This window comes from Tyto alba, unplaced genomic scaffold (assembly GCF_018691265.1).
Source record: "Tyto alba isolate M040663 unplaced genomic scaffold, T.alba_DEE_v4.0 Super-Scaffold_40, whole genome shotgun sequence".
NCBI classification, from domain to species: Eukaryota; Metazoa; Chordata; class Aves; order Strigiformes; family Tytonidae; genus Tyto; species Tyto alba.
Window position 1 is genome coordinate 35,191,704 of NW_024881316.1, and position 21,152 is coordinate 35,212,855.

General features: G+C 35.4%; 1 protein-coding gene across 3 annotated transcripts in view; it reads right to left on the reverse strand.

The window, feature by feature from the left end:
- Positions 1–530: 530 nt before the first annotated feature.
- Positions 531–21,152, reverse strand: part of ROCK2 (Rho associated coiled-coil containing protein kinase 2) — a 99,896-nt gene continuing 79,274 nt past the window's right edge. For 2 of the 3 annotated variants that reach the window (XM_042802951.1, XM_042802950.1), the window contains 18 exons: positions 20,844–21,090; positions 20,407–20,513; positions 19,627–19,786; positions 18,405–18,565; positions 17,811–17,995; positions 16,537–16,606; positions 15,073–15,176; positions 14,741–14,927; positions 14,291–14,384; positions 14,076–14,170; positions 13,225–13,404; positions 12,825–12,993; positions 9,650–9,720; positions 8,627–8,715; positions 7,731–7,809; positions 7,257–7,518; positions 6,387–6,600; positions 531–2,663 (listed from right to left, as the gene is read on the reverse strand). In XM_042802951.1, coding sequence (XP_042658885.1) covers positions 2,660–2,663; positions 6,387–6,600; positions 7,257–7,518; positions 7,731–7,809; positions 8,627–8,715; positions 9,650–9,720; positions 12,825–12,993; positions 13,225–13,404; positions 14,076–14,170; positions 14,291–14,384; positions 14,741–14,927; positions 15,073–15,176; positions 16,537–16,606; positions 17,811–17,995; positions 18,405–18,565; positions 19,627–19,786; positions 20,407–20,513; positions 20,844–21,090 — 2,478 coding nt within the window. In that variant the 3' untranslated portion in view covers positions 531–2,659. The other variant, XM_042802952.1, reaches the window with a different exon arrangement.

Consider the following 21,152-nt stretch of genomic DNA (forward strand, 5'->3'; position numbering starts at 1 on the left):
AGTTTTGGGAGAAACCGCATGAAGGACAACCGAAGAGTGCTATGATACTTCCATCCCTAGAGGCACTGAAAACTCAAAAGCCTTGAGGAACCTGTGCTACGTCGGCCCTGCTTTGAGGTAGAGGTCAGACCAGAGGACCTCCAGCGCTCTGTCAGCCCGTATTGTTCTAGGATACCCCGTCACCACAGCCTGCTGGAGGTGTAGCTAGTAACTATTTGTACAAGTACAGAATGTATAAACCGTGGCTAGTAAATACTTTAATACAGTACATTTCCTAAAATGCCAGGCTTAACAGGGCCCCAGGGATTCACAGTAAATGAGGGCACGCCAAGGAGAGGAAGTGCAACAGATGCAGGCCCAGCACGTGAGGGCCTGCCAGAGCAGCTCCCCTGGAGCCTGCGCGCCCTCCACACCACAGCCTGCACTCGGCTTCCTTTCGAGGGACCCTTGCCTTTCCCATAGCTGCCGCAGCAGCTGATTCCATGTTTAAATATTTCAATTAATTACCACCTTCTCAAGTTCAGGAACTATTTTAACCTTACTCAAATAGTTTATTTAAAAATATATATATATAATATTCTCCAATTCAGAAAAGGATAGAACTTCCCACATTGTAACATTTTTTTTTATATATATATAAAATATTTATGCATTCAGTGAATGGAAACAGTTTTACTGTATACATTTTTAATGTTGTACTCTATGCAAATCTGCATTACCTAAAAATATACCGTACTTCTGTAAATCAAAACAAGCAGGGAAAAAACACTGTAGTTGTGTGCTGGGTTATAATACCTAACAGAAACAATACGAAAGTTTTAGTTTTGAATTTAAGAACTCACAAACAACATTTTACTTTGCGAGTGCATAAATAGAAGACTGAATACATTCTGGCTCTGTTAAGCTGAACTGTAGAAGAGGTTACAAAATGTAAATATATTTATTAATTTTCAGTATTTCAGTGTTTCCAAGTCCACCTTTCATGATAGTGTTAAATAAATCATGGTCCTATCCTTCCAAACATTTCAACACTCTTTAAAAAACAAAAACAAACAAACAAAATTTTAAAGTGAAATGTCCTCCTTCATTGAAGTGTTAGATCATATTTTAAATTACTGCACTCCCACACAATATTTTATATATATATATATTTTAAATATATATATATATTTATATATATAAAGAGACCAAATAGGAGACTACATTTTTTTTTACTGTCAATATGTTTAACATCGCATACTGTAGTTGTATAAAACATGCATTTTCTGGGATAATTATGAACACATCATGAATGAGCCCACATAAATTATATTTTTTGTACAACTCCAAGTTTTTTAAAAAAAAGTCAGATTAAGTGCCTCTGAGGCCCTTTCTTCCCAGCTATCAGTTCTCAAAACACACTACTGAAATATTTATCTATGCCTACAGCTATGTGCTAGAGAACCAGATTTAAAATTTTAAAATACATCTACAGTATGTTTTATTTTTCTGAGATTGTGACAGTCCTCGGATATTATGTTGTGAAATGTAAAAACAGTCACAGATTCTTTTTTTTTTTTTTTTTTGTCCCAGAAATAAAAAACACATCTAGGTGAGTATGCAAAAACAAGGCAAAATGAAGTTTCATAGCACTTAAAGAGGGTTAATATAAGTCAATAACTAATATTGAGGTCTTTAAAAAGGGCTGAATGAGCAGTTACATGTACAAGCAAATGGTCTAGTAATTCCAATGGTATGAGACATTGTTTCTGTAACCAACATATCTCCACCCTTAAAACCAGTCGATATACATTCAAAACAGGCTGACATTGATATACTTACTAGGTGTAAAAATAGTGCACTATTTTTTCTGCCACAAAGCAAAATTGCATCCTAAGAGCTGGTAAACCTTCTTTTTTTTTCCTTAAATATAGACAATGGGCAAAAAACTTGGAAAAAAAATTAAATTAAGGCAATTAGACAGGTAAAACAGGACTGCCCATGATGACGTAGCTGAAACTAGCATATACTTCAAACTTTACTAGCTGCTGAACACCGACATGCAGCTTTTGATAGATGTGTACGAATGATATAAACTTCAACATTATGGCTTTATACAAGTGCATAGTTGCAACTGCAATAAGTAACGGTATCTGATTAATAAGCATAAAAAAATAAAGTGGAAAGATTTTTAAAACCCTCTTGCAGTATTACAGTACAATATATATACACAGTATAATGGTCACTTCTTACAGATGCAGTCTATATCACTATGGTGGATCTTCCTCCTGTTGTTCTTGCAGACGTGCTGGTGGCATCTTTACGAAAGCTTAAAAGTCAGTTTCTTCCATTTTAATACTCATTCCTCTCGATCCTTTTATGAAATGTAGTGTATGTGTCTTGTCAAGAAAGCTTTTGTGGAACAGAGTTTAAAAGGTTACCTAACATATCCTTTTACTATTTACCAACCATTCCTCACTTGATCAGTCACTCAGAAGAATACAGGAAAACCCTCAGAGATTAGTAATTTATATTGCAGCAAAAATGTAAACCTCTGATATATATAGCACAATCTCTCAGGAAAATATATATTTTTAATATATTTTGGGATATGTTTCAGTCTTGCTGTAACGGGAAGAAAATTATCACCTTGAATTGTGTCTGCATTCACGGAAAGCAGTTAGCTGAAAAAGAAGCAGGAAGTTTGGTCAGTAAACGCAACAACTATAAAACTGACAAAAATATACTTCCTCAAAGTCTTCATTTAAGATGGGCTCATCAGCATACTTGGGAGAAATGTCATTCCTCTGCATTCAACAGCATCATTACTTAAGTATAGTACATCCTTACGCATTATGATCCCAAATCAGCTAAACCCCCTTGTAATATATGAGGGTAAAGTAAAAAACACACAATGTCACTTCTAAAAGATTAGTAATTTGTAAGCTTTTAATACATAAAGATGCAGTATATTTAATTAATGTAATGCTTGTTACTGTAAACACTAAGCCAGTTAAATTCTGCAAGAGGTGGTATCTCAGTTAACGGAGAACACAGCTGAGGTACAGCCCTAGTGCTGCTCTCATCGCCCATTCTTTCACAAGGCCGAGGCACACCTTACATACTATTTAAAGGAATTCTTAGGAGTTTAACCTTTAGGGTTTTTTTCTGTGTAAAAATAACATTGCATCAACATGTAAAATGATTAAACGTTGAGAACTATAAAACAGTTATCACTATTTCCAGTACATTCGCATTGCACATTTAAGTAAGCCATGGGACAAATTAGGTCAAGAAAACAGCCGTATCTTTTGTAAAGCAGTCAAGGAAACCGTATCACAGAAGCTGCAAAGCCCATCTGTTTAGGTAGTTTTCAAATGCAGGGTTAGGTACCCAAAAAGCACAACACTGCAAAGGAAAGCCAAGTCAAATCCACTTCATAACACAGGGAGGAAAGCAAAATGCAGAACTCTGGTGATTTCATGTCTGCTAGCCCTAGACCAGTCTGTTTATATTAAAATCTTAAAAATTAAAAGTCTTTGTAAATACCAATTCTATTTGAGCTAAACATCCATCTGCTACAATCTCTCTTTTAGCCTTCAAAAATTACCTGCAGAAGTTAGAAGTATTAAGCACTATAGATGAGCAACTACTCTGCCAACAGCAGTATTTTTTTTTTCCAGGCAGGCAGACATGAATTTTGAAAAAAAGATATAAAATTAGAAAAACAGAAACACTGACAAAGGCAACAACTGCATTTTAATGAAAATGACTCCTCTAAAAATTCGATGTCATGAACAGAATCTCATTTTTACTGTTTAAAATATTAAAATGAGATCTTGTATTTTCTCTGCTTTGAGAAACAAAATCCAACATAGCATGCTGTATTCAAAGGCAAACAAATCCATTCCTCTCCATTTCGATTTACCCCTTATACTTCTTCAGAAATCAAAAACATCGTCATCATCATCATCACCATCAATATCATCAACATCATCAAATGACCAATCCCAGTCCTTAAATGCCAGATCAAGTAATCTGCAACAGGAGGGTTTGATATTTAATGTGTGTCACACTTCTATAAAAGACTTCAAAATTCCATTTGTTACCACTAAACCTTTGTAAGTAAAAGACTGTGTTTAGGTGGGTTCCTTCCTATGCCTATCATGGGATATGAAGATTCAGTTAGTGTTCATGTAAACTAGGAATACTGTATTCACTGGAAATTGATCATTCAGTTCTATACAACACTTACCATATTGAGATTTTCCCTCAAATATTTCAGTAGAAAAGACCAACATGTACATTTCATAAAATTAGCTAGCTGCGCTCAACTTTGTTGCTGTTCTTGTTGACCGAGGTGCAGTTTTATGTTCTCTTGCTGCCCCTTTCCAGCCAGTAGCACAAGGCTAACAATTTTTCCAATAAAATCAAATAGCTTTGATTGCTGAACAGATGATCAAATAAAATAGCATCATCTGAATTTACAAATACATACAGTAGGATTTTACTATGTCTCAAATACAGTGGGATTATACTATACAGCTATCCTGTAGCTCATTATTTAAAGCTAAGCAATGACAAAAAAGAGGATATATCAACTTGTTCTCTAGGCGTTACTGCCTGCGCTCCTTCTGTGGTCACTATAGAACAAAGAAAGCAAGGCAAACCTTGTCAGCAAATGAGCCATTTTACCTATTTTAGGCATTTATTTTGGGTTGAATCATTGTCTAGAAGCATTCATCTCTTTCTGTTGGTATCGAAGGATCTTAGACAAATATCCTAAGTACTAACATCTCAATAGCTACAGCTACAAAAGAAATGAAACCCAGTCTAGCTATCTCTCCAGTGAGCTCAATGGATTTTAAGTCAGGATTGTGACAACCGTACAAGGCAGAGATAGAAACCTTACCCTAAAAGTGTGTTCAGTATGTTTTACCTAAAACATGTTACTGTTAATCATGTGCTTTAAAACAAAATGGGTTTCAGGGGGTTTTCGGATTTTCAGGTTTTAAAGTTTTTAATATCCCTGAAAAGGCTCAATATTAATTTACTATATGAACTATGACTACTGTAATTTCTAAAACACTTAAAGAGTTTATTAGGCATTAAAATATATTTAAGTGATTTTTTAAATTTCAATCTGGAATTGTCCTTTTGGCACAATCAAACTGAGTGGATAAGCAGAAATTGTATGGTCTGTATCAAAAACGGGTTTGCCCTTTCTTACATGATCACAAAGAACAACAGCCATGAAAACCTTGGAGAAACAATCACTGTCTGAAATTCCTAGCAGGGACAGCATTTATAGGACCACGAAGGTTGGAAGGGACCCTCAGGAGGTCTCTAGCCTTATCTCCTGCTCAGAGCAGGGTCAGCTACAAGGCCAGCCCAGGCTGTTCAAGGCGTTGTCCTATCAGGTCTTGAAAGCCTCCAGAGGTGAAGCCTGTCCGGCCTCATCTGCCTGCATCCCTGCCTGGCTGTCTGCCTTGGCTTTTCCTTCTATCCAGTTGGATTCTCTCTTGGTTCAGCCAAGCCCCTGGTCTCTCTCCCTCCCACTACGCAGCACTGAATAGCCTGGCTCCATCTCCACGATACCTTCCCCACAGACAGGGGCAGCCTGCTACGATACTCCTGTGGAGATGTGCTTCATCCAGGCTGAACAAGCCCAGCTCCTTCAGGCCTCTGCTCTGACCAACCTGGTGGCCTCCTTCCACTGGACTTCCCCCAGTCTGTCAATATTTGGCTTGAAAACCCATAATAATTTAAACATCAAATTATGCGGCCTGATTTTCTTTTAAATATGTAAAGTAAATTACCAAAAATAAGACTGCAAGGAAGTTAGGAGGGAAATTAAATTAAGTTTGGCATTCTTTCACTATTCATTTTCACACATGGAAACACCAGCATTTTTTTAAGATCTAACTCTTCGTAGCACAAGGCTGTTTTGTGGTAAGAACAGCATCACAGTAAGAGCACACTTACGCTGCATTCCCCACTTTAGCAGCTCACCCAACCCAGCTTTCAACCAGCCAGCTTAGGTACTGGTGGCAGTCCAGTCACAGAAACTTCACACCCCTCTCTGACTCTTTCCTAGTTAAACCCCATTTTCCCTATCATCTTCCAGTTCACAGGAACTATTCAGGCTACAAGTTCTGCCTACTACACACCAAGAGCAATAGGATACATTCTCAGTATGGCAGGGTTAACCAACAGGTAATGCAAGGTCCTTTAAACAAGGGGACAAACATAGGGGCTCTTCTTAACCGATGTTTATAGAAGATGGCATGCTAGATCCCATGTCCATAGTCAGTAACATCTGTGGTCAATCCTCCTTATCAACATATACAACATTAATTGTAGTAAGATGTTTAAAGCCATAAATTAAATAGCAGCTCTTGTGTCACCTTGGTTTGTTTGGAGGAAGCTGTCGACTTGGTCGTCTGATGGACTGGTTTGGCTGTACCTTCATGGAAGTTCTGGGAGAAGATCGAGCGAAGGGGTCTGGTGCTGGAGGCTTCTTGGGTATTTTTTTCACCAGTCGGCTCACCCATTTTTGCTGTTCTTCTGTAGAATTAGCTAACAGTAGTAGATTCTTTGCCGTTGAAATATCATAGTACACTGTAATAAGAATTTTTAAAATCAAAATGGATGTTGTTATTTTTCTAAACATGTCTCCACATCAAAAATTATTTGTCAGATTACCATACTCTCACAGTCAACACAAAGAGAAATCAGCAGAGAAATCAAAAGCAAAGTGAACAAGATTTTGCCAAACTGTTACCTGGCTGATGACAGTGCCTCCTTCTTACATTTAGAAGGTAACAACTTAGCACTATGGAAGATACACACTCACACGGAACAAATCAAGGTAACACAAAGAGGTGTGCCTGAGCCCAAGAAACTGTAATGTGAGTCACAAAGAGTAAACTTCACTGAAAGTCACGTATTTCACAACACACCCTCCCACTGTCGTTTCACATAACAGTGAAGTACAACACACAGTGTGAGCAGCCTTACAACTACCACACTTTACTGCATGAGGCTGACAGCACAACAAGTATGTACATACACTGCCCACGTGGCATAAACTCACAGCAGTTAGCTGATCCTCATGTAGACACCCTTAGAAAAGTTCTGATGGTTATGTACTACTAAAAGAAAAACCAACCTGTTTATCTTTGTTTGGTGTCAGACTATTACTAGAATCCTCTGAATCTATTAGAACACCTTGTGACTCCAGCGACTATATGCATATTCAAATACTTGCTATTTACCTTTGCAAGGTGCTATAATCTCTTCTTTTTTATCCATGTGATCTTTGTGACATTTGATATGACAACGGCGACATTCTAGAGCAGGAGGAGGTTTAAACATATGCCACAGTGGCTTCATACAAGCTTCACAATTGGTTGGAAAGTGATAAAGAGTAGGTATAAACTCATGTCCTTTGTGACAAATGTAATTTGACTTCTCTCCCATGGGCTCCACAAGAAATTCCTGTTCTTTTTTGCTCTCTCCTTCATTAGCATATAGAATCTAGAAAAAGCAAAATAATCTCAGTACTCCTAGATGATAAATGTAAATTCAGAGTAATTATCTTTGAAATACTGAAGAATTACACTGGAATCGATTTTTTCCCCAATAATTTTTTAGTAAATATTTCATTAGACAAAGTTATGAAAATAGTTTTAACAATGTGTGAAACACCATGTTTGCTAAAATAGAAACATTAATTTATTACTGAATACCTGGAATATCCTAGGAATTTCCTTGGAATCTGCTCTGTACACATCAGTCTGAGTGACTGGTCGGACGTGGAAGAGTTTGCTATAGGAAATTATTTCAATAAGGACAAGAATTAATGTTACCAAAATGATGAATTTAAAATGACAGATTAAATTAGGATAAAACACACCACACTCAGACTTAAAAGACTTGTCAGTACAAATTTCTAATCACTTGATTAAAGTCCTATCTTTCAATCTTGCACGTGAACTTCCAAAAATCCTAAATAAAGTCACAACTATCCAGCTATATTTGTGGGGAAAAAAAAAAATAAAATTACATCACTGAAAAAACAATATCATGCGACTTTAATTATTGCCACTAGCTTTCTATCAGAATTCTCTCCCCATGCTCCAACCTCTGAATATCCACATTCTGCCTTTATTAAGAAAATAAATTAAATGTACAACACACCTATAAGGACATGTAAGTGAAAATGTACAAACACTGAAAATTATAGCCTCTCTGCTATAGTTTCCTTAACATTTATTGCTACAGCATGCCTATGAGGTAGGTCTAGCTGAGCTAGTGAAAGCAGTTCAGTTACTACCTCGGAGCTCAGTGCAGCTCCCTGCATCAGACTGAGCAGCACACTACTGCTGCAACACTGCTTACAGCAAACACAATTCTTATCACAATGGACACCTTAAGGTCCCGGCTCTACAGTTCAAATTACAAAATTATGCCTTATTTGTGTCCTGGGTTGAGTGAGTGGTGGAGTTTTTTGGTGGCAGGGGAGGGGGCTATCGGGGCGGCCCCCTGTGCTCCCAGACTGGACTTCAAAAGGCCTTTTGTCAAAGTCTTTCCGACAAAGTTCACCGACAAATCAGAAGAAGGAATCTCACGTGATAGTACTTACTCTATATCTAATACCATATAGGGATTAGATTGTTCTTTATCTTGTTCACTGTCGTAGAACAGGATCTTCTTACTGCTTACAATTACATACTGTTAGGATACAGGAAAGGATAAAATATATGTTTTAATCCAGCTCATAGATGTCAAAGCAACATTTTTGTACATTTTCATTAAATGTTAGCTAAATGCACAACAGTGGTACTGTATGCTAAATCCATGATTTGCCAATAAAATCACTGCACAGCAAACAAAATTCTGATTACCTAATAAATCAATTTATGTTACCAGATTAATTGATAATTAAACAGATCTAAGTATCTATGAAGAGAGAAAAAAGAAAGTCTGGAAGAAAGTAAGATAAAAGCTTTTCATTTCTATTTTACTGATTTAATTTTCACTTGGACTAGTAGTGAGAGTAACGGTCGTCTTATGATGCTACTTTACATGTGCAGTTCACAACTAATAGTGATTATACTCACAAAGATCACTGTTATTTACTTACCAGCACTGGCAGAAATTTTCATAAAAAAGCTAGTTACCTAGAAGACCTCCTATTTCCAGAATTTTGTTCAGAATGAACAGTTTGAATGAGCAGTAAGCAAACTGGTATGAAAACGTGTATGTTACTCTTTGGGCAAACACCCACCAAAGAGGTTACTGAAGAGCAGTGAATGAGTGAACACTGTGCAAAGCAGGAGAGTAGTTGTTAGTTTCATCTCCTAAGGAATCTGTTAAGGGCATTTGCTTCCAGACTCTGCTAAATTCCAGCCACGTAATACTGCTGGGAAAGCTTATGGCTGAATGTATAAATATTTGAAGATCCTGAATGGCTGTTCTCACCTCTGGCTGGACAAAGAAGCGTCTTATCCCACTCCTCTCAGATGTAGCTACACCAGATAACATATTTTATACATTTAATTAATGAGAGAATACGTATCAAAGAAAAGTTAAAATGTTGAAAACCTGCAGTAGGTTTGAAATCCAGACTATACATGAAACAAGATCATAAATCTGGTTTTCTTACCTTTTTAACCCATCCAAATTTTTTTGTGTTATTTCTAACAGGCAGTGATAGCCAGCCTTCCAATCTTGATTCTGAAAAAAAGATATATATTAAAGAACATAAATATTCACAAAACATTGTTCTGGAGATTACTGTGTATTTTTAAATAGTTATGTAAGATCAATAATAAAGCAACAGAGCAAACATGAGAAGATGAACTATTTAAACCTACAAGGTCTTGCAAAGTTTATCACAGTAAACTTTCAGGAATAAATTAAATCATGTATTCCTGAATGCAGCCAATAACCAACAGTGTAATCACAAAAAAGTAGTAGGCACAGGAAGAAGGGGAAGAGCAAACTTGCAATGATAGCACGCACATGCCCTTTAGTAATTTTTTCAAGACTTAAAATATATCAACCTTAAAATATCAACCTTTACCTTTTCAAACAATGTCTGAAGGTATTAGTACAGACCACACAACATCCAGTTCAAGACAAAAAAAGGCAAACTACCACCACAAATATCCTGCATCCTCTATACGCTGGATAAAATTTCAGGAGTTTAGTATTGCAATTCGTATTTTTTGCTCTGTAAATTTTTCTTTTTTTCTAATTCTGCCTATATCTCCTAGGCTTTCTAATCCAAAGCAAATCACTTTTGGCTAATCCTTAATCCTCGTCTAAATTCAACTGCCCTTTCACACACTTGCAGTATTTTATATTACACTATTAGTCAGATCGTGTTTATCAACAATATTAACAGCTCAGCTGTTGTTTCACATACACATTTCAGTAGTAACCAAAAGCTCACCAGGATCACACTTTTCCCAGTGCTTGGTCATACAAATTATCGAATAGCCTTTGAACCTACTGCAGGAACTATACTTTATACAAGCATTTCTTCCCTTTATGTTTTATTAAGAACTACTCAATTGCAATAGTATTTTTCTAATGAGCTTCCCACCCTAGCAGATAAAGTCTACTGCTGCTGAGGAACCTACAAGTCAAAAATACTGAAGCCTTAAAGTATTAACAAACATAAAACCACAAAAAGAGCATAAACATGCTCCAGAACTGCAAAAGCTATCTTCTTTCCCATCAGAGGGCATTTGCAGGCTCCTGCCCATGTTTAACATAGTGTAACAAATAGTTATTAATGTCCATAGAATCCTCATTTTGTCTAGAGAGACTTGAAGCAAGGTTATTTATTCAGATATGCACTGTCTTTAAAGTTTATTGCTGTATAAGAACTGCTGTTGATGACACATTTTAATGTCCATACCAAGTACATGAAGTAGTTCTATAATGTATATTTTGCCTTATACCTGCAAAATTTATACCTACACTTTAAATTGTCCCTTTCAAGTACACCTGATATAAAGGGTAGCAAGCATAAAGCTGATGCAATAAAAAAAAAAAAATCCTTCCCCACATGTAGGAAGCATGTGTAGTTAACAGTGGGGAAAAAACCCATGCATTAATATTTTTCCTATTTTTCTCTGTGATCTCTAATACTATTGCATGAAATTGGAGAAAACTTGTTTCTGATTACACTTCTTGATTTCTGGTATCCATTCTATAATAACAGGTAAGAGAAAGAGCAGAATATTCCAAAATTTTCACAGTACATGCTTATAATCAATAAGAGGGGAAAAGACAACAAAACATAACCATCATACCTCAAATCTACTGTAATTACGTCAGCAAAAAGTCCTAGCTTAGATATGATTTTTAGAACAGAACAAAACCATGCAGATACCACAACAGCGGCTAACAAGGAAAAAATTATGTATGTACTTGATTCTTTTATTAGAAGCCTCATAGCAAAAAACAGAGAATAAGGAGAACAGAGGAAATGCATTATTCTTTGCTCTAGTTTGATGAAATAATGTCAGTATCCCCAAACAAGTCTTGCCTTCAGTGGAAAGGTATTCAGACTTTAAAGGAACCTCAAGTGAAATACGTAAATTTGAACTTAATTAAAAAACCTACCTCTGACATTAACATTAAACAGAAGTTTTGTTCAACACAGTGTATGTGTAGTCATATAAAACGAATATCGAATTAGTAAAACAAAGCTCTGTTTTATCAGAGCCATATCATTATACGCTCTATGTATCTGGAAAAACAAATAAATTTTGCTTGCTTTACTGTACAAGTATCAAATATAAGATTCAAATTAAGGCAAAACAATGTAATACTCAGAAGACTGAGTTTTTATGAGCAAATAATGTAAATTTAGATGGTGAGGAGTCAGATGTCTCCACATTTCACTTAAAACATCAAGTTTTGACTTTTTGTTATCTAGTATTTTAGGATCATACAGAAAGCTGCAGATATTGGATAGAGGCTACCTTGAAAACAAGGCCATAAGGCTCATTTATTCAATGATTTAATAAAGATGGTGGGTTTATAAATGGCAGCAAGCATCTGTAAACATTTAGAGAAAAAAATGCCAATTATTTGTTCATGCAAGCTTTTCCATGTCTTTGATGGCAATGTTTACTGCCACTGCAGTGTCTACAGCCAGATTTGTTTTTCAGGTTTTTTTTAAATAATGTATTAATAGTGTTAGTTTTGAAAGAGAAAAGGACAGAGTAAGAACAAAACCAAACAGTTCTCAGGGATGTCACCTGGGCTATCAACTTCTGTAGGGCTGTGGGAACAAGACAAAGGTTCTTCCTCTGAGTCAGAATCAGAATCGAGAAGCATGCGAGAACTGGAAGGCTTAGTGGCAATACTGACAGAGGTAGAAGAGTGCTGGTAGGTAAAGGACATGGATTCCATAGTGTGGGATTGAGTGATATGGACTAAACATAAAGCATAAAGGAGGAAAAAGACAGAAAAGAAGTCAAAATAGAATATCTAAGACGACACTATTAGTTTTACATTTCACCACATAACACAGTAATTGCAAAGTAGCCACCACAATAAAGTGGAAAAAAATATTTCATTTTAATGGGGTACAATAGAATTTTTTGAGGAAATTTCTTAAATAAATGTAAGATGAAGTATGATTACAGATAGATTTAGTTAGTAGGTGGGTAGTGATCACTACCAAAGCATTGATAAGACAGTAGAAACAAATAAAGATGAAAAGCCACAGAATCATCATAGTATTAATTCTTCAGCTTCTACGGTAAAACATGTATATAAAACCATCTAATGCAGAAATATTAGTAAAATTAACATACCAGGGAATCCATCATCTGCCTCAGCATCTCCAGGTCCACTGCCTATGCTACTGTTGTCTAGACCAATGTGCAATGACTGCAGCTGTGAACGAAGCTGTTCAATGTCACTGTCTTTGCTGTCCAGAGTCATCTGAAGTTCAATCCGTATCTGACTCTCTTCTGCTATTTGCTGTAAGGATAAATGACAAGATTTCCTATTATCCCAATAATCAGTTATTCAGAGAAAATAGAAGTAGAAAATTACAGACTTTGCAGCCAATCTCAACATATATACTGCATATTTCTTTTGGTCATGAGAAATTCAGGAACAGAAATTGTATACACTACCTCAAAGTCTGTATAAATTCAATGAGAATTAGAGAAAATGCTATCAATGTTTCTATTTGCAAAAGGATCTTACTGCCTGCATTTCATTGATTTCCTTCTGATATTTGATCATCATTTGGGTTAACTTTTCTCGTTCAGATTTCAGTTCCATATGCAGTTTCCTATTTTCCTTTTCCTTCCGTCGTACATCAGTGTCAGCTCCACGTTTGACTGGACCCTTCCGATTCATGATCTCAGCCAATTTATTCACAGCCTTCCCATAGGAAAGAAGAAAAAAAAAAAAAGACAAATCCACATCAATAAATACACAGATTTATATCACGAAGAAATAGTCTTCTCTCCTATCTATGATCAGACTCTTTTAATCTAATGTAAATTAAGATCTTGGCAATCCGGTACTATAAAGTTGCTTAAATTCAATGTGTTACTCAAAACTGAAAATAAAGTAATGATGCCATTTTCACTTCAAGCAAGCATTAGCTGTGAACACTTCTACTCATTTAAATATTCCCTTCCCTTTTCATTAACTAGCCCCAAAATAAATTTTTGTATTAAAATGCCACTTGTTCTGAAAACCAATCCAGATTAAAATCAGAAACAGACTGTTTTATGGAACTGATAGAGGAATATAAATCAAGATGGAAAACAGTAAAATATTAATTCATTTGACTGAAATGAAGATTTTTGCTGGTGGACTGCACCTGGCTTAGGAGTTCCTCTATGATAAATCATGAGGATGCAGCTTCACAAAGCTGAAAGTCCATTCAGTAGAAGCAAAGATATGATGAATATGTTTTGTTTCAGGGGCAAAAAAGAATAAATCATTAACGGTACATATAGATAGTTTACCATGGGAAGTTTTTTATTAAAAACTATTTGATTCTTGAACACTATCTCTTCATTCATTTAGATACATTTGCTTACCTGGGTTTTCAATGTTCTTTCATTCAACAACTGTTTCTCAAATTGTGCTTTGATATTTCCTACATTTGCTTCTTCTTCTTTTAGCTTTGTAATTTCTGTCGCAAGGTAATTAAAAAAGAATCTATGAAAGCTCATTACAGAAGAAAGTAGTACTATTAAAAAACAAAACTGGTTTCAAATTAAATTACATTTCATTTCATTCAGAGAATACATACGTTCTTGTACTTCCTTCAGTTTATTGTTTAATTCTTCTTTCTCGTTAGCAAGATTAGCCACATCACTAGTTAGTGTCCTATTTGCTTCCTCCAACTACAAAACAAAAAGTACATGTGACCATGTAACTAAACTCATTTGGCATACAAAAGCATTACAGCACAGAAGGAAATGATTCAGAGTGAAACTAGGATAAGAATTAGGGAACTAGCTGTAAGAGGGTTAGGGGCACAGGAGAAAAAATGACCAGAGACATGCATGGAAGAAACATAAGCAATTTTCTTTTTTTTTTTTTTTTTAATTTCATTCATAGAAAATAAATATTTTTAAAATGTCACATATACTTGTATCATTTACCTCTAAGCATGCGAAATAACAATGGATAACTCAAACTGCAAATAAAACTCCAGCTCATGTAAAGCTCTACCAATATTACAATTCATATTACTCACAGAGGCTATGGTGGCATCTTTCTCGGTCAGTTCCTGTTTATGCCTAGCCATCATTTCTTTAATCTCCAGCTCTTTCATAATCTTCTCTTTCTCCAAATCAGAGTACTGCTCTTCAGCAATGGAACGTGCAAGTTGTTCTGAATCTGCTTTTGTCAAAGTAATCTCTAGCTGAGCAGCCAAGGAATCTCTGCAAATTATTGATATATATAATTAACTTTTTAAAAGGCAGGTTATAGGCGGGGGAAGGGGGGGCAGGAGGAGGGTTGAAGAAGAAAACAACAAAAAGCCACCATAATCTTTTATGTATTAGTAGTACAACTAGTAAAACCTACCTCTCATCCTGTAACTCTTGTATCTTTTGCTGCATTTCTTTACAAAGTTTGGTCTTTTCCTCACATTCTTCTTTAAGTTCTCGAACTTGTGTCTTATAGAGAGTCTTAAATTTAAAGTTGGAAAGAAAAGGACATGACTAGCATATTCTAGTTTGAAGGTACGCAAAAATGATACAAGATGGCATTGTATGCAATTCTTTATTCACACTCTCAGCTAGAGTGTAATTGTGTAATGCCTTCTCTAAATTTATCTAAATATCATCATCATCCAAAATATGTTTCTGTTACTTTATTTTTTTGTTGTTCTTTTTTTAGCCTGTATATTTGTGAGCAGATAGATGTAAACATACAGTTAATGAGACTCTACATGTGAAAAATCACTATTTGACAGAAAGTCAGAAGTATCAGAAGCAAGGAAAATCATTAATTTCTTTTTCTCTACTATTTTAAATCTTTGTCTGATGTAGGTAGGTATGGAGAATTTAGACTTTAACCATACAAAACCATGAAACCAACGTGACAGTTAAAGAGCAAAAAGTATAGGAGGAAGGGAAAAACAGATTAGAAAAGCATTTGAAATTCAAAATTTTGCGACATTGATGCAAACCTAGAGCTCTAAAGGAAATGAAAGAAAAATTATACTGGTCTGTACACTCAAATGACCGAATACACGTAACGTGACAGACAACTGCAAGTGGACTTACTGCAGGTATTTCAAGACAGACTGTCTCTCTCTGGCCCATCCACAGCTGTCAACTGACCTCAACTCTCCCCTTCTCTCCTTTAATGTGTACAACTTCTTGATCTACTAAAACTTCAGATAGTCCTTTTCCTCACTGTCCTAAAGGCCACAGTAAATCTTGTTGCCTTTAATTCTGAAATAAGCCTTTCGGCTTCTGCCTGCAGTGCGACTGGCTGTGCACTGTTAATATAAATTAACTGCCATATGCTAGTGATGATTTTTAAGTATAATACCTTTTTATTCTGTTGTACCTCGCCACAATAAAGCAAAAATTCCCAGTAGATCTCTACCGAGTTTGGCTGTAATGCAAAAATTTCTTTCCAAGCCTTAAGTGCACATTTTGTCACGCCACATGATTCACAGAATATAGCTCTTCTCTTCCATGCAGCACGGAAAAGATGCTGAATACAAAAGGCTTGAAACATGCAGGGAACTATTCACACTGTCAAAAAATGAACTGCTTGACTCCTTCCTCCCTCTGAACTGTGTTTGGGACTCCCTTCCAAAACTGAGACATTTCTTAACATGAACTCTTTCACACTGCTCAGTGATCAAGAACAAGGAGTGATGATAAGGCTGCAGACAAGACTGAAGACACAGAATAAAAATAATTAGCTTTAGGTTAGAGATGGGAAATGCCTGATGGCTGAGGAGGAAGAAGAAAAGCTAACACAGTACTTAGTAAACAGGTTAGTATAAAAAATAAAGCAGCATAAAAATACCGAGAAATACTGTTCAGCTTCAAGTTGGTCTTGAAGCTCTTTCATTTGTCCATCTGCATCTTGACGTTCCCTAGAAAGGATAATACACTTTAAAGGAAAACCTATGAAGATATTCCAAACCATTAAATAGAAAAAATGGCATTCACACTCTTAAGTCAATTCCTGACCAAAGTACGGTTGGCAATTAAACCTCAGGCTTCCTCTGCGTACCAGCTCTCTTTTTCACTTGTACAGCTAAGAACAGTGCACTAATAAGAAGTCTGTTTAATATTGTTAACACACTTAACTACAAGAGTGTCACATAGTTTAACCAGTAAGAGACAGTGGTAAAGCAAACAGCTACCAACAGAATCTTACTTCCATGTAAAATGTCACTGATCTGACAGATTGTTTTGGGTCTTTTGTTTGCTAGAGCTCAGTTTGTGAAAACATGCCTATATTCTTTGATACACATAATTTCTTGAATCTGTCCGTTATTAAAACAACTCAAAGTCAGTTAATCAGTCCCACAACAAAGAACAGTAATGTAGCAGAAAAGATTTCTGCCAGTGTTTAACATTACAGCAACTATCACATTTAGCCACCTTCTATGTAACTGCATCTTGATGACAGAAGACAAAGCACAAAGAGATAAACCATCAGAAGTCATAAAGAAGACAAGAATGAGATACACCTGATATGTGCTAAAGTTGTCTTTTCATTCCCAAGAATGTTCTTTATGTTTAAAAAAATTAATAATTATTTATTTATTATCAGGTGCACATATTACTTCTAAGACCTTTAAGAACTGCTGGGATTTAACACAACTCCTGTTTTGAAGTCCAACGTATGTGTGTAAACATCTTTAATACTAGACATTTCCAATGATTACGCTTCACAGCTCTGTATTAGGATTCATTTACAACTCTAATACATTCTCCTGGACTAATAATGCCAGTAACTTTCCTTGTCACTGAAGTCCTATATCAGTTTAAATAAAAAAAGAACTTTCTGTTAAGTGTTTCTCTGAAGTCCTCACACTCTTGTGTTTAAGCTGTTTTTTTTAAGATTTTCAGGATAACAAACATCTTTTACTACAAATTTAGACATTCCTGAATCCCTAGGGCAAATCTCAACTACAGTTACCATAAATTATTTTAAACAATCAAGTTTTGACCTGTAGAATAGCATATTTTGTGCAGCAAATTTTTAAAATCAATAATGCTTTCAACTTTTGCCCAAAACCAATTACAAATAAGTAACATTATTAAAAAATATACAGCAACTCTGCATACTTGCGGAGTTCATTATTTTGTTTTTCCAGACTTAATTTGATTTCCTGAAGATGGTTATTCTCCTGTTTCAACTGCTTCTCTGACATTTTCAAGGTGTTGACCTGCTGCGTTTGCATCTTGAGATCATTTTGAGTGAGACAGCGCTTTTGTGTTTCTTGCTCTATTTTTAATGTCAGGTTTTTTACCTAAAAAATAAACAGAAAGCTGTGAATTTTACAGACCTACACAGGAAAGCAACATTTAAACAGTGTCTCTTACTGATTTCCTCTACATTTTTGTACAACACGCTCACATCTTTTGATAAGTTAAAGCTGTTTCCTGAATAAAGGCATTAGCACACAACAAACCAGCCGGTTTTTCCATGTTAATCTCATGGAAAGCATTTTACATTTGAGAAGAACTTTAAAATCAGTAATGTTGAAATATTTCAGAAAAATTAAACCATGCTCCATAGATTTTTTTAAAGCTTCAAATACAGAAAAAGCTGCTGCCATTCTTATTAACAAACATTCCTAAATATAGCTATAACAGGGCAAATATTAGGACATTGGAAACCAGGTTCCACTCAAGACTCCTTTTGTCAGTGTTCCTTACATCTTCATTTAGTATATCCTTTTGCCTAAGGAGCTCATTGATTTTCTGTTGTGACTGTTTGAGATCACAGTCCAACATGGAGCGCTGCTTTTCAGCTTCTAACAACCGATTTTCTACTTTTTGCTTCAAAGCTCTCTCTTCCAAAAGTTTCTTCTCCATTTCTGTGAAGTAAGAGATTTAAGATGTCAGTCAGTGTAAACCATTGGATTTTGGAGGGTGAAGGGAAGAGGATTTCTCTCCCATACTAACAATAAACAACATGTTTATCTTTGCAACACTGAAGAAAAAGACTGATGAAAAGTAGTTAAAATTTTCAGAGTACACCCACACCCAGAGGATGCTTTTGCAAGCACTCCTGACTGATAGCTATTTCCTACTTTTGAGTTTCAAGATAACTTCCAGTTTATCTGAAACACATCTGAGATGGGATAAAAAGGGTGGATTTTTAAAAATAATCCATCTAAACCTACTGAGGTGTTGCTTTGACTATGATAATTCAAAATAATTTAAAGAGTTGAAGCTGTTCGGGAACCAGATACACCAAGTGATTCAGACATTATTACTGATTCATTTTTACTTGTTTTGAGCATCTACATGCTCAAAATTTTCATGAATGCTCTGCAATTGGAAGGACAACATCTGTAGGTAGCTTTTTAAGTAGCTGCAATAAACATAAACCATTTAATTAAAAAATAAGAGTGATCCTCTGGAACTGTTTGGTAATTATCCCTCTTTCTAAAAGATTTCAATTGTCATGAGATGCACCAGAATATGCATGACGACTATGGGCGTGTAGCAAAGGCTTTACCACTTCTAACTCTATCTGGTCTACGTATTTAAATCATTAAATTGCTGACATATATTTTATTTAGTAAGACACAAAAAGGTATGATTGCACTGAGTATGAACACAGATAAGATCTTAACAAAAATGTTTCAAGCAGTTTTAGTAATATAAATTTAAGAAAACTAAATTCAGAATACACTAGCACTGAAAATGAATTAGCAGTGTGTTTTACTCTGAGACTAAAACAGTGTGCCTTTAACCTAGCAAAGCAAGGACAAAGGGACTATGACTGACTTTTACAACACTAATTATATTCAAAAGGAACAAGGGAATCAAGAAAAAAGGCCTACACTTGGGCTTCCACCAGCATCGCAAGATTGTATTATCTACTTTGTATAATTTACACCTAAGTCCAACTGTGAGGTCAAATACATACCTTTCATGGCTTCAGATTTTGCTTCCTCTATAGATTCATAAATCTTATTTTTGTCTGCCAATCGTGCTTTTGTGGCTTTATGTTCAGCTTCTTCTTGTTCAAGGTTCTGCTGCATAACTTTGAATTTATATGTCATATCTATTTCCATGTTGCTCTTTTCCTGTTAAAGAAAAAATTACATTGAAATAAAACATTAAATACATCAGGTTAAAGAGACAATTTCAAACAACAACATACTGCTTGGAGGTATGCTAAGAGCAGAAGAGAGAGCTCAGCCTCTAAGGAGCTAACTGAGAATTAATTTCTACAAATATTTTTCTATGCATGGCAAAGTGACATCCCCAGTAGCAATTATAGAATTACTTCCTTAACATTCTGTAGTAAAAGCATCTCAAATATTAAGTTTATTAAAGAGCTTTTTCAATGCTTTTGCTTCAAGGACAAATTTGCTAGAAAAAAGTATTAGCAGAAGCTTTTTTATCTTTGGCAATATTGACAAAAATCAAACAAACAAACGTTACCACTGCACTGTTAAGCTACACACTGCAGTACATTATTAAGTACTTTAGAAGTATAATGTATTATGATCATAAGGGAAATGATGTCTTTTTTCCCCCCACTCTACAAATTGAAAAAATAGTTTTTAAAATGCCAAAAACCCCACTGAAAACAAAGCTTATTTTTTGCATAGATTTTGTCTCCATGTCTCAAGTAATAAAAGCACAAATTTTAAAATTCGGTAAGAATGTAACACTAAAGTTCACTTAGAAGTGCTGTTACCTTTTCTAAATCTGTAAGCTTTTCCTGCAATTGTCTTTTCTCCATTTCCAGTTTGGCTAATGCACTCTTTCCATTTTTTACTTCTTCTTCAAGGCTAGATATTCGGCCTAAAAAATGACCAAAACATCGATGAGGCTGGACAGTGTGTAAAAAAATAATGTACTTTATCTACTTACAAAATAAAATTTTTCAAATGTAACAGCTTCTAATTCTGACTCTTAAGAACATCTCCCTTTGAGTTGAGTTTAAAAGTTATCAATAATATTTTGTAAATGTTATCACACATTTTCTCTTACATTTGTGTCCACATTTACCTAACACTGTATAGAACAGCACACTAACCTAGTCACAATCTGAAGCTCAAATAACATCACCAAAACCTATTTTTATTTCTGAAATGAGAAGCAAGCTTAAATTCAGAAGATTTGCAGAAATACCTTGTAAATCACTGATAATCTCAGATCCATGACTTCGATCTCTCCTTTCTGATTCTAGAGCTGACTGAAGATTGAGAAAGTCCTTCTCCAGTTTGAGTTTTGCATTCTCGAGCAGGCAGTTCTTATCTTGTAGTTCTCTATTATTAGCTTCCAGCTGCTGGATTTGCTTCGTGCTTTCTGTCTGGTTCTTCCTTAACCTGGCTGCAGTATCAGACTCTGACCGTAGCAAAGAATTGGCTTCATCCAACTAAAGATTGGTAAAAACATACTTCAGAAACAATTAAAATATAACAAATACCATTTCTACTA